At 39.3% G+C, this 15,053-nt stretch overlaps 1 protein-coding gene across 1 annotated transcript in view; it reads left to right on the forward strand.

Moving 5' to 3' along the window:
• The window catches only part of LOC124171356 (monoglyceride lipase-like), a 121,184-nt gene that overhangs the window by 81,443 nt on the left and 24,688 nt on the right, over positions 1–15,053 (forward strand). Inside the window, exons 2-3 of the mRNA XM_046550519.1 lie at positions 4,971–5,077; positions 14,749–14,885. Coding sequence (XP_046406475.1) covers positions 4,971–5,077; positions 14,749–14,885 — 244 coding nt within the window. The remainder of the gene's footprint in view (positions 1–4,970; positions 5,078–14,748; positions 14,886–15,053) is intronic.

A 15,053-nucleotide genomic window follows, 5' to 3' on the forward strand; every position in this document is an offset into this window, starting at 1 on the left:
TGCAATCAATTGGCAAATCTGTTTGGTGCGTGAGCTTACGCGAGTGTTTTTATCGTGTTTTCGGTTTAAATTGTCGTATTTCACCCCTATAACATCCTTTCTTACTTCCCGAAACCCCCCTGAGCCCAGCCTAGCAAACAGTACGGGCTTGGGGAATTCATTTCTTTCAACTGCTAAACGGCCATAGAACTTTCATTCACTTATACCGTGTAAACTCGTCAAAATGTTTTTGACCATTTTAAAAAATTCCTTGAAACTCCGTTGTAACGTTTGATATTTAATTATTGATGTGGTAAGGGAGTTTTTGATGGGGGTTAGGATTGCTCAGGATGGGGAGAAAGTTGCTCGAAGTAGTGAGGAAAAGAGCCATCTTTTAGAAAATTAAGAGGATTTAAAACAAAACCAACGTCTAACGTTACACCGTAGAGAAGTAGAAGTTGGTTGAAAAAAGTCCTTCAGAATTTATTCGTATTAATTTATTTGAATTTACTCTATAGATTTTTCAACCATGAGACCCCTTTGAAAGCCGGCGATGATAAAAGTAACAGTATAAAGTATATGATAAGCAAGTGTAATAGATATTAAGTATAGGATGGAATCCATAATCAAGGCACCCTTAACTTCGTCTAACTTCCACTTCTGGTAAAGTCTTGCTTTTCCGTATACCATTTGCCATGGAAGTCTGTGAAGACATGACTGTTTCTGACGGAAGTTCTTCTGGATCCGCAGGGATTCTCTACTTAAACAGAAAACTGTGGACGGATTCTTTGGCAGGGGAGACTCAACAGCTGTCCCATCGTCTCATGTGGCTGTTCTACTCTCTTGCATAATAAACTGCCTGTCATTACGACCTCGTTCCGCCTGCCAGTGATTACCTACCCGCTAGGGCTGCATGCTTATGCTTGCTTCCACTACCGGCATGGTTAGTGTACATCAGCGCAACTATGGCATTGGTAGCGTACGGTGGCTAATTTTGCGGAAATCCTGGCATAAAACTTAAAATAGTACATAACTGTGTCCCTAAAAACCTCCGTAGGTTCAAATAACTGAGAAATTATGATTGAAAAAAACAAACAATTTTTGTAGATCAATTCTAAGGATTCATTAATAATTTACTCAATTCTTAGCATTAAACTCAACGTAATTCTCATGCGGAATTGTGGTATGAGACGTAGCATGAGGTATTGTATATATGTCGATTATAGCCACTCTTTTTCATGAGGTTTTGATAGAAACGAAAGCTCATAAATCATATATTTTGTAACAATATTTGCACACCATAATTATGAAAGAACTAGCCGTATATGAGTACCGCATTTAATTTAGCAATATAACCAATAACTACAGCTATCCTATGAATTTCAAACAACGAGTAGGAAACACAGGCAACGATAATAACGGAATCTAGCTTCGCACTCATGATGAACAAAGAAAAACGCTTTCAAGACCTTATTTGGCTAAATTTAAATAAAACAGTAAAATATTCAAATAAACTACATGAATGGTAATCATAATTTCAATTTTTATGTGCGTAAAATTTGAATAAAATAAATGGAAGTCTGGGATAAACAAATAAATTCATTGTCACTCAGTATTTCAAATTCGCTGTGCTCACAAAATTCAGGTTCTTTGTGTACAGCTAGAGAATCATCTATGTCCTTCTAGAGTGTTTTTGAGGTTATACGATGAGTAGCTGCTGTTATAGTTAGTGATTTATCCTTATAAATGTCTTCTATGGTTTCCTATTGGGATCGCGAATATGCCTTTGAATATCAGATCTACGCGCCTGTCTCTTGCTCTTCCTCTGAAAGCATGCCGGTCGGTAAATGGGCAGAAAATAACGAAAGGTGTAAGTGAGGATGTAAGATCATTTTGCATGTCTGGCACAAAGTATATCGAATGGTGGTTTTCGATAAAATGCCAAGCGATTTCAGTAGTTTACAATTAGAAATAATCAACGCTGATTAAAAATATCGAAATTTTTATAGTGATATCACCTAGCGGTGGCTAATGATAATTTGTAAAATATATTCAATGAAAAGTAATACGTGATTTCGTTTATTCTCCCTTGCATACGAAGTAATTCAGTCTTTCGTAATTATGACCTCCCGATATACTTCGAACCAAGTGGCGACCATCCGCTAGGCCGGCGTTTATTTATATTTTGAAAATGATCCTATTAAAGAATTCGTGGTCTCAAAATGCGCGAATTGATGAGAAAAAATATAAAAAGCCCCGGGATCGTGCTTCGACGGATAGCTGTGCCTAAGGTTCCTAAACGCAGTTATCTTGAATTTTGAGCGTTTCGATCCAGATTAAGCATATTCTAAAGTAAACATGATATTTTAGTACCCTTTGAGCAAAAATTCTATCCTAAAAATATGCCAACCATCGCCCTAACCACCCGCAGAAGGCTTTGTCACGGAGCTTACGAGCAGGCTGATCTCCTTGTCGACCCATTTATTTATTTAAAGAAAAGAACATACCATTCCTTGGCAGTGAATGCCACGTAATACCTGTGAGAAATGTGGTACCTGTGAGGAAATTCTTAACTTCCAAGTGTTGCGCGTTCTTTCCATCAAAGCATTTTAATGGTTATTTACGTCAGATTTGGGCCGCTTGCATCTCAGGATCCACGGCTATTCCTTATCTGTGCGTCAATGGGATGATGGGGGTTGAAATTCGTACTCGCATAGATGACGATGCATTTCCGCCTGATAAAGTATCTCATCCTGATGTAAGCGGGTTGCTGATATTATACTGCTTGTCATGCAAGTAATTCACTCTCTGTCGTCGCTTAAAATGATTGAGGTTAGGTCACCCGAGTGAATCACTTTGAGTTTTCGGAATGTAGTGTACAAATTTTCGTCTCTCACCCCCAAAAGCAAACCAGTGACTTCAGGTATTAGGATCAAAAGGGGTGAAATAGGCGTTTTCATCGGGCATCCTAGCATGATCACAAACACTCATGCCCTGGATAGAGGTTCCATACCAGGTGGGGCCGAACCTGCGGCCTGCGCCTTTCCAGGCGAGGACTTTCCTCGTATTCGTAGATTTATTATATTTTTATTTCTTCTCATCCTACCGAATACAGCACATATTGACCATTTTACATCGGGTTGTTCAACAAATATAACAATTACACGTCACGAACAAACATGCCCTGGATAGGGACTAGTTACCCAGTCGGGACTCGAACCCGCGACCTCCTGTGTGGTCGGCGAGGACTTTACCCCGTCGCCACCGAGGCCGGCATTTGTAAATATTCGTTCATTTCAATCGGCTAAAATTAATGCCGTGAGGTGAAAGTTGTTTATACCGATATAAATGGTACCGATAAAACAAATAGAGATAACCTTTTTAAACCGGAATGGAGTGACCTATGTCACATGGAGTTGAAGGGTTGAATGGATTGAATGGGTTAGACCAATATCACATGTAACGTAGATACTCGTGGTCTTGACCTCCTTTACTGAACTCTCAATATCACACCAGACCCATGTGATTTAAAGCTGCCGCAGACGAACCTTTGTACATATTTGCTTAACTACTGTCTTACCCAATTGGGGTCATCGTAGCACAACTCTTTAGGTAGTACTCTATTGAGTAATTTGGTGTCTAAAAAAAAGTATGGCTTGTAATTTTTTTTCAAATTGTGTTTTTTGATTGTCTACTTGTAGGGAACCAATGATAAAAAAATCAGGATAGTAAAAAATGTCGTGCAACAAATTTTATTCATATTGGGCGATTTGAAATGGAATGACCCTAATGCAATAATAAATATGGCATTTGTATTGCGTGGGTATATGACATCAACAAGTGTTATTAATATGCTCCAGGTGCGATAGCAAAAAACCTCTTTACATGGGGCAAGAGGGATGCCTAGTGTTTGGCCATGATCACAGTGAGTCCCTTACCACGAGCAGTTCTTGTTGTAAATTCTTCAGAATTATATATGAGCGAGCCCACAAGTTGAATATTGTCTACTGCCCCCCTCTCTGGGAGCTTAGAACATCGTTAGAATCAACGTATTTGGAAGTAAAAGTAAAAATGGTGTCTATAGCTTTAATGGATTAATTAATTTTTATGAAATCATAAAAATTAATTAATCGTGTTGAATAAAAACTTTTTTTTAACTTAAAAGCCCAAAAGTTTTTATTTAACATGACGAGTACCCGCGAAAGTTTTAACGAAGAATAATAAATTCATAGTGCTTCGGACTAATTTACTGGTAAAATATATTTATTCAACTCTATTTAATGCTGTCCTTTGCCAATTTTTCCTGAATTCATCGCTGATGACAGCCGTTTTCTGGCGCCGTTTTCAACTGTTTGGGCGCACTGAAAGTGAAATAAAATAATGGTCGCCCAGATCAGCGCAGGAGTAACCCAGTCGTCTATATTGCACCTTCTGACGAGAAATTCATTTCTGGATTCTCTGAAAAACGGTCGGAATACGTAAAGCTTGTGTTAGACTTTGGCGGAATTTATTCCCTTTTTAAAGGTTTTTCGAGAAAAATGATGTTGTTGAGAGACTTATGTGAAATATTAACAGAGATATTCTGATTAAATTTTAAAATGTATTGATAGATGTATTTTTTCGTGTTTCCCGGCGTAAAGCGTATAGGAAAGCTGCTCGAGTTACCCATCGGGTGATTTTACGCATTGACGTTTAGAGAAACCAGCCGGTTTAGTCTTCCTAGACGAATATATCAATACTTTAAATAAAGTTTTCATTACTTATTGGGAATGCAATGCATAAAATTCAAAACATTTTTACTAGATCCGTTGTAATACCATAGAGTGAGTATACATTGTATGCATATTTAGTATACAGTGTATGTTACAGGCAATGCGCCATTTCCCAGTGACATTTATCCTGCTTATTTTTTGGTATCTAAATATTGCGTGGATTTTTCTTGAAGAATGTGATAGAGTTGTATGAATAACTCTTTTCCTTTTTATTCTCAGGGCTTTGGTGTGTATGGTGCATGGATTTGGAGAGTATCTCATCACTTACCATGAAGTATCCACGGCGTTGGCGCAAGAGGGATGCCTGGTGTTTGGCCATGATCACAGTGAGTCCCTTACCACGAGCAGTTCTTGTTGTAAATTCTTCAGAATTATATATGAGCGAGCCCACAAGTTGAATATTGTCTACTGCCCCCCTCTCTGGGAGCTTAGAACATCGTTAGAATCAACGTATTTGGAAGTAAAATAACGGTGGAAAATGGAGTTTTTGAAAAAAAGTCCCCGGAAGGAAAAGTTAATAAAATAAAGGACCATTGTAAAAAAGAGACGAGGAAAAAAATCAAGGAGGAAAATGAAATGGCGGTGAAAATTGGATCTTGGAATTTCTTGTCGATAATTTGAGGCGAAGGTAGTAAGAGCATATGCATAAAGAAATTGCATCAGATAAATAGGGTGTTTTAGGCATATACCAGGTGCAATATAAACGAGAATGGGTTTTTAACGATTCTTATGGGAGGTTTGTGGGGAAAGAAAGGCCTTGATAACTGAATGAATGCTAATTAGTGATATTGGTAATTGTGCGAACGAGGGGAACACATGCAAAACAGGTGAACTACTAGATTCCATCGAAGAGTGAAACCATATCTAACATGATCTGTCATGATGAAGAGATGATGATTGGGACCTCGAACTTTTGGAAACCGTGGACCATCTCACTCTTCATGGAATACTGAGAAGCCCTTGTATCATCAATCTTCAATCAGATCTTCTATCACATAAATTATAACTTTACTGGCTTACTTCAATATAATTTCAAAGCTCTAGGTAATCTTACTTCTTAGCTACTACTTTTTGGGAAATTTGCTTTTTACAGTGTTTTTCATTGTTATTGCCGTGTTTTCTATTTATTTGGAGCAATTTCAGCGCGACCACTATCGTTATGCAAAGTTTATCCCTGGCAAATTTCGTTATAGCTTATTATATGTTTAAATTGCATGCAATATAGAGTTTGGGGAGATTAAGCACAATATTGTTGTTGCGTCCACCATTCTTTCAGGTTCGCCATTCGATAATTTTTACTGATTTTCGACTGAAAATAACTCAAATTTGAAATAAATTTAAACTCACAATTAACAACTATAAATGAAGGTGCCTGATAGTACATGTTGTCATAAGGCGTTGACACTCACAAACTATAACCGGGAACCGTGTCATTAAATTTTCTATTTGTTGTAACCTTTACATTTGTAATTTGCAATAAAAAATAATTTTGCTCTTTATTGCCGCTAAGGTTTATATGCTCGACTTGGATGTTATCTTCGCTTGAGACTAAAAACTTGTGCTAAGAGTGCTAATTGTGTTACCCAAGTCTTACACGTTCTGACTCAATGCTAGGTTTTCATTAGCTGATCCTTGTCATCGAAACGTTTCATGACTGAACTAACCCTTTCATGTTTTGTTGCTTATCCTGTAGGGTGTCTACTTTTTTTTACTTTACGTGGTACATGTGGCAGCTAGAAGTTAAGACTTCAGTCTTACTTTTGACGTTACAGTTAGATGATTTAGCTCTCAAATTAACAGGAAAAGTATTTTTTAGTAGTTGTTAGTTAGCACATGAGAGCGCTCTGGTCATTTCTTTGATGATGTCGGGAAAGAGGGTGCTATGGCTTTAACATTGAAAAAATCTGTCTTCTTGAAATCAGTTCCTGATATAACCCAGTCTGTATGATGTTCAATGAAGAGGGTTTTTATTGCAATTCATGGGCTTGTGGTATTCGTCCGTCTTTTGTTGACACTCGGCTTTTGCAACGTTTTTTGTTCCTACGATGTTTAAGTCCTCAAGCCAGGCACTATTCGTCTGAAATCAAAAATGTATTACCAATAAAATCAATAGAATCCTTAATTCAATATATCAGTAATACGAAACAAAAATTATGTATAAATAAACAATTATTTGTCCAGCAATGCTATGTGGCTCTGTAATATTGAAAATGAAAGAGTAAAAGGAGACAGACTGGATAATTTAGGGATTTGGATTATGACTTACTGTTAGATGAGTATGATCGATAATTTAGCTGAATGAATTAAGACTGAGTGTAGAAAGTTGAGTAGGCTTGAATGCTTGCTAAGAAAGATTGGTGAAAGAGGAGTCGAAATGAAATGCCGATGAATGTTGAGCCCCTCGACAGGAATAGAGGAAGAAAGTGAATAGGGTAGGAGGTTAGGAGGTAATTAACGAGCAGGAGATCACGTGGAAGACCCTTCCGGATATATATGTTGAAGTAACTCAAATCGTGATGGATTTAGATCGCCCTTGGAGTGAAATCTGTGTAACTTCCACCTCTCGACGAGAAATTTAGTTCTGTATTCTCTGAAGAACGGTTGGAACCCGTAAAGCTTGTGCTAGACTTTTGCGGAATTAATTCGCTTCATAAAGAGTATTTGGGAGAACTTGGGTTTTTGAGGGACGTCTGTAAAATATTAACGGAGATGGTCTGATTAAATTTTAAAAACTACGGATAGATGTATTTTCTCGTATTTTCCCGGCATAAGACGTCTAGGAAGGCTCTCATAGAAGGCCCTTATGGATAGATATGTTGATGTGATTCAAATTGTGATGATTTAGATGGCCTGAAGAGTTAAATCTGTATATCTTCGATTGCTTGCGAGCTTACTCTATGGCACTCGCTCATCAAATATATAAAATTCTCGTGTCACTGTGTTTGTAACATAACTCCTCCGAAACGGCTTGACAGATTCCTATGATATTTTTGTGTGAATAAGTATATTCAGTAGGCCTGAGAATAGGACGTATAGTATTTTTCATTATTCCGCTGGCCCTATGAGGGCTTGGAATGATCCCTAAATAATTCCTATAAGAAATACATGTAAGTTCGTTATTAAAGCGTGCAGACTTTTTTAATTTCGCATATTTAAATCAGTGGTAATGGTCACAACTAATTGCAATGTGTACTATTGGAAAGAAAAATAAATACAAATTCTTATTCTTGCATTCGAATTTCGTGATTTATGGTGAATTTTGAAAAAAAAAAAAACATAAAAGTGATGGAATTCTCGAGTTTTTGGCTTACTGTCCCCTTGAAAACAGTCAGTATTGTAAATGCGTTATTGGAGCAGCTTACTTTACTCAGTACCAGCAAATAATGAGATATCGGTAAAAAATATCGCATCATTACCTATTTTGCATTAAAAAGTTTCTTGCTCTAGTAGTGTACTGAATATATTGATTACTTATAGAGGATGTTTGTCTTTCGGAACGAGGCTTGGACGTTCACATTCGAAGTGTGGTGTTACCGAAGATAAAAGTCATCGACTGATAAAGTAAAGAGGAAGTACTAAGAAGAGTGAGGGAAAAGAGAAGTCTTCTAAAAACCTTAAGGGGAAGACGGGACAACAATTTAGTTGGCCACATGATGAGGCATAATGGGCTGATGAAGACAATCGTTGTAGGACAGGTGGAAGGAAAGAAGGGCAAAGGACGACCCCGAATGAGTTACGTAGGACAGGTTATAGAGGATGTAAAAGAGGAGAAATACGTCTACATGAAAATTCTTGCTGATAGAAGAGCGGAATGGAGAGCTGCGTCATTTGTCTATTCCACGAAGTTCTGTTCGGTATAACCTCGACCGATTTCAACTCTTCCATTTCATTAGCAAGAGGAAATATCATTCACTATGTGAGCTGAAAAATTGGATATCATGCTACATCTATCAATGCTATCCTCAGTTTTGGTGAACTACTTGGCCGTACTGGGAATTAGCCGCGGACTTTCACCGCATCAATGCCATTAGCACCGAAAGTGGCTAATGGCTTTTGTGGTTGCCAGTCACTTACTCGGATTCCCTAGCAATCCATACCCGTAAATCCTAATCCTTTTCCTTTCTCAACTTCCAGCTTCCCGACATATTTAAAGCTCCTGGTATCCAAACGGACAAAAAAGGCAGTCCATCAAAAATTTCTCAGTTCAACATTTAACTCGAAACCGTATAAACACACTCTATCACTTTAATTTTCATTTTATCAATATACTTGTATAATTTTATCAATATGGTTATATTTTCTGTTGCCATTATTATATCATTTATTGCATGTATCGAATTTGTCTGTGTACTCGAGCTCTGATACTAATACTGATACTAATGTGTACCTTTGTATGTTCTTAGTGGACCAAGGGTCCTAGAACAATAAACATTTCTTTATCTTTATATCCGCTTCGGCTCAGATCCCCCCAGCCTAGTTACTGAGAACAAGGTCTCTGCCAAGGTTTGAAGTAATCCCCCTCTTTGGAATAAATAACTGTGCAATATACACCAAGTGTAACATGGCGAATGACGTTTAATGGACCAGTGTAACCATTCCATTGTTAGTGAAGAAGAATATGGAAGACAGGCTTCTAGTGAGTGCGTGCAATGCACAATATACTCGAGAAGAACTGACCATACTCGACAAATGATGTTGATAGTGCCCGAATGGGCTAAAAACTCACAAAACAAATAATTTTGAACTATAATAATGTTTTATGGTAAATTATGTTTATTATATCTTTTTTTGCCCTTTATAACTTTTTAAATGTTTTTATTGTCAAAATTATACAATATGGAACGACTGCTTTCCTTTAATCTAAAGTGGTTCTACTTCGCCATGTGGAATTACCATACTACGTATCCGTAACAAACCATTTTTTTATCCTTGCCCACTCCACCCTGTCCAATACTCACCACCTTCTTCTACATAGCCGCCTTAATAGGCGTGTGGCGGAGGGTGTTAGGGCACCAGACGTTAGCAAATAAAAAGGAAATGCACATACGAAGTTCCCAGTACCCTAACGTCCTAAGTACCAGTCATAGAAAATGCTCTAGCATTTATTAAAATCCTTCATTGCTCGGGGGAAAAGTAATCCCTATACCTATCCGTTAGGCAAAATATCCCTCTTAATTTATCGTTTCAGTCGGACCTGGAAATAATATGATGTTCTCCGTGTCTCTTTTCGTGCGTGGTTCTCGTCTTCCTTTCAACCTTCTCTTCTTCTTCAGTCCTGTCATTTAACCCTTTACTTCTGACCACCTTTTTTTTCATTTATTTGTTCTCTCTAGCCTTTTTGACATCCAAAATAGTAGCTGAAAGAAGTTGCTGAAATTCTTGAGGAATCACTCTCCTCCATTCTCCCTATTATATCACCTACTGCGAATGCTAAAGACCAACAAATAGAGGTTCGGATTGGTGTGGTGGCTGGAGTGTTAGATTTCCTCGCCGTGGTCCCGGGTTCACATCCCGCCGGTGGAATACATTTTTCAGAGACTTTCCAATCCCTAAGTGTGTGCTTTGTTGAGGAATCTTCAAGTACAGCACTCCGTCCGTTGAATGGGACGTTTAGCCATGGCCTCCGTGGCGCCTTTATTTAAGGGCAGGTTTTTATTTAACTTTCACTGCTGTTCCATCTCCGAAAACCTTCTCCTCACATGCGGCGAAAAGGTTAAAATGCTTTTCTTGGGGGCATGGAGCAGGTACTTCCAGGATGGTACACCATCCGAAGGGCCGCTTATCCGGGACCCTTTCCTCGACGAGCTCACCCTCGCTGGCCCCTCTCTTCGACCCTCCGAGCGGGGGGCTCCCTCTCCAAAAGTGACCGCTCTGACTGCATTTTGAAAATCTATCAATCAATCCGATAATCAAAAAATGACTGTTTGCAACGCACTCATGTCAATCAAGCAATCAAGTACGTCTTTGAACCGTGTTTCTGCGATGAAAAATAACCTATTTTGTTAACTTTGCTAAAAACGTGGCTGCGGACCACCGGAAAATGGCCATTTTAGCAAAGGTAACAAAATCGTTATTTTTCATCGCAGAAACACGGTTCAAAGACGTGCTTGATTGCTTAATTGGCAGGAGTTCGATGCGGAAAAATATTTTTTTATTATCGGATTGATTGATAGATTTTCAAAATGCAGTCAGAGCGGTCACTTTTGGGAGGGAGACCCTCGTAGGGTCGAAGAGAGGGGCCAGCGAGGGGAGCTCGAGGAAAGGGTCCCAGATAAGCGACCCTTCGGAGTGCTTCGGCGAAAGTGCTCAGGGCATCGCAGGGAGGAAGAAAAAGTACGTTCACAGCAGTGAAAGGGTTAATGTGGACGCCAGGTTTCTCTCCTTCCTTCCTTCATTACCCTTCCCTATGGCGCAAATGGCCTTTGTTCTCGGTCACCTCCAACTAATACCATTCCATACTTTTCTAAAGGGCGTGCCAATCAGTCCTTTCCTACCCGCATCCAATCGCAGGAAAAAAAATCCCGTCTTACTTTTTACAATAATCAATCGCCGCCAGTCAAGTTTGGCAATTTTCCCGATCCAAAAAAGAAAGATCCGCTTAGAATAGTCTGGAAAATCTGATCAAATAGGAAATATGTAAACCTCAGCTCGCTAATTCGGAAAAACACATTGCTGCACTTATTTATGAAAATCCACCTCCCTTTAACTCCGTGCCCAACTCTTAAATCTCAACGAAAGTCTACCAAAGTTCTTTACCATTTGCTTTCCTCTACTACCGGGCTAATTTTTGGTCCCTCTCCCAAGGTCCAAATAATTGCTGATCACTTGCAAAATGTCATTTCCCCCGATTAACCCCAATAGAAGACGCTATTGGTCCATTTTCTCCTCCACCATTTCCACCCTTCCCTTCATGCGTTCAATCCTTTTATCCCTTGCTAACAAAATAAGCTCCTGGCTTGCATTAAATCAAAATATTTCACTTACAATATGCCAGCCGTTCCCCAATTTTTTTCCTTTCCTTCCCAATCTCTTTAACCATTAGTTGTCGTTTTTTAGTTAAATCCTCGGTATGGGGCAAACATTTTCGATAACTCATCATTACGTTCCGAGGAATAATGTACCCGTCAACTAAGTCTAGGTAATCGGTAGCATTCTGAATATGAATAGACAAGACCATGTAATTGGGTATAACGTTTATTATGGAGAAAATCCATGGTTATTATACCTTCGGAGGACTTGAGCGATTTTAAATATTATTGATTTAGTGCTTCCACCATGCAAGGATCATAATTCAATGTATCATCAAGCATTTGAAATTCCGGAGATGGACATCGGTGCGCAAAATATTATTATGGAGTGATTTAAATTTTTTGGGGGCCCAACGGAGGAAGAATGTTCAAGAACGTCGGACCTTCTCTTCCTATCCGCTTTCCCAGGCCTGTCTTATCTTTATGGCCCAAACTTTTTCTATCATGAATGGGACGGTTGGCAAACCTCCCTTCTTACCCAAACTGTGCCTCCCTCGAATTTCAGGGGTCGCATTCCATTCACTTTCGTTGCTTGCCTGTACATCTATTATCTTCTCTGTTGCCCCGTTCAGATTACGATTGTCCGTGCGATCGTCCTAACGATGCAGAACTATCCGCGTGAATGCATGTCCGGACTATACATTGATCGTTTATACAGAATATATGAAAGATCTATGGGACAATAGTTCACGTAGTTCCTAATATTGCCGCTTTACGATGGTTAGGCGCTGCGAAACCGGAAGAGGAAGCGACAAGAGAAGGACAAAAGGTTTGTGAAGCTCCCATCGTTCTATTTTTTCATGGATTTGTCCAGGCAAGGAAGAATATGGGCGGAAGAAAAATTATACGTTGAATACACGTTAAACACAGTGATAGCTTAACCCTACATACCTCAACAGCTTTGCTAAGCGTCAATTGCTCGTACTCTTCAGATTTCAGCACTGGAGGGCAGCACAGGTTTTAACCATCGTTGTGTGAATGCACGATAGTTCCAACGATCGCTGGAGCAATCGTAATCTGAACGAGGAATATGCGACCTGGTGACAGCATGCGAGGTGTTACATGCATAAAACAGTTAAAACAATGTCGGTGAGTTTCAACCGATTTCCTTGGTGCTTGATATCAATTTTAATAGTTAATTACGCACAATGATATTTTTAAAATATTTTTTGACCGATGAAATGATTTCACCAATTTTTGCTAAATTCCACTGATCCGTCCCTTAGGGATGGGGTCCACCTGCGAGCCCTGGGGAAAATGGTCGGGAGGGGATTACTAGGGTATCTCACCTGCTCTGCCCATCCCGGCAGAAAAAAGGATCCGGCCGGCCTCTTTTATGCCTCGTTCAGATTACGATTGTTCCAGCAATCGTCGGAACAATCGCGCATTCACTCGACGGAGGTTAAAACCTGTGCTGCCCTCTAGTGCTAACATCTAAAGTGAACGAGAAATTCACGGTTAGCAAAGCTGTTGAGGTATGCAGGGTCAAGATATTACTGTGTTCAACGTGTATTTACCGAATAATTTTTCTTCCGCCCATATTCTTCCTTCCTGGGACGAATCTATGAAAAAATAGAGCGAAGAGAGCTTCACGAACTTTTCGTCTTTCTTTTGTCGCTTCCGTTTCCGGTCTCCCAGCGCCTTATCATCGTAAAGTGGCAACGTTCGGAACTATGTGAACTATTGTCAGGGCATGCATTCACACGGCTAGTTCGGCCAACTATCGTTAGGACGATGCTTAGCCGTCCCGTTTCCGCGCGCTTAAAAATTATCACTTTTCATTTAATCGCGAAAAATAGATATCGTCATTTTAAAATCTAAAAGCGTGAAATGCGCACTCCAGAAGTAATAATCTTTCGATTTGGGCAATAAAAAAATAGGAAACCACCTTATTGTTTCTAAAAACCGGCCTTTACTTTCGCAGGGTTTAATTTTCAGTGGGCGATTGTTCGATTTCGATTCGTATCGAGTTGATGTGGTGGGCTACTTGAAATGTTCTTCACATAACATTAAAGCAGGGATCGCGTAGTCTCAAAAAATTCTCTGCTAGCGCCGGAAGTTGCACCCAAACCCACGCGGTGGGAAGTCAACACACTAGCCACCGTACCCACCCTATCCCCTTCCATTCGTGGCAGATTTTGTATTATGTTATCCATCATCCTCTATAATGCTATCCATACACCTTTTCTACGGTCTTCATCTTGGTCTTCTTCCCTCTGGGGCCACGTAATTTGCTAATCTTTCGTTATTATTCATCCGTTCCACAATTCTTATCCAGTCCAAACTCTTGCTTTTTAATAATCCCACTCTAGCATTGTCAACATAAAGATTGCATAGTTCCTGATTGTGTCACTTTCTCTATTCTTCTGTTAATTTGTCATGTATTGTATATTTTCTAATCATCCACCTCTCAAAAAATAATACTATTTTCAAGTCTTGTTTCCTTGTGCTCCAGCTTTGTCAGCCGTAAAGAACTAGAGAATCAGTGACTTGTACACTGTTATTTTAAGTGGTCTCAACACATTCAGGGACTTCAGAATACCTTTCCGAACTCGGAATGCCTTATTTGCAGCTTGGATTCTTCCTTTTATTCCTACTTCATTTCACGTTTCTTTTGATAGTATTGTACCAAGATACTTTAACTCGGTAACTCTCATAATGAAATGTAAAAAAAAAATTATATTCCCACATGCATTTGATACTGTACGACCGAGATCTCGACGTGCTACGTCAAATATAGGTCGTAAGTATCAAAATTTATCTGGAATTATATTTTTTTTACATTTCATTATGCTAAGTCGATTTCATGAAGTCACGCCGCGCGCCTGAGACAAAGAAATATATCAATGACACTCTTATAGGTGAATAATTTTTTGGTCTCTGGCACATTTGGTTGGCGGTGTCTCCCTATAATCATGTATTCAGTTATAAGATGATGGGATTAATTGATTTTCATCCTTTGCGTGCAGGTGGTCACGGGAAGAGCGGTGGGGAGCGGGCCACGGCCTCCAGCATTGAGGACTTCGCCGTGGACGTCATCGCCCACTGCCAGAAGATGCGGGCCTCCTTCGAGAACACGCCGCTCTTTGTCGTCGGTCACAGCATGGTGAGTCCATCCTCCTAAGCCTCTCTTTAGACACCTCATACATTTATAAAAATACATCTTTTATTGTTAAACCTGGTATTGATTTAACGCAATTTTCCTATTAAACAATAGGGTGGTTTCCTATTATTTTTTATTGCCTAAATCGAAAGATTATTACTTCTGGAGTAC

Source organism: Ischnura elegans, chromosome X, assembly GCF_921293095.1.
Source record: "Ischnura elegans chromosome X, ioIscEleg1.1, whole genome shotgun sequence".
Taxonomy (NCBI): domain Eukaryota; kingdom Metazoa; phylum Arthropoda; class Insecta; order Odonata; family Coenagrionidae; genus Ischnura; species Ischnura elegans.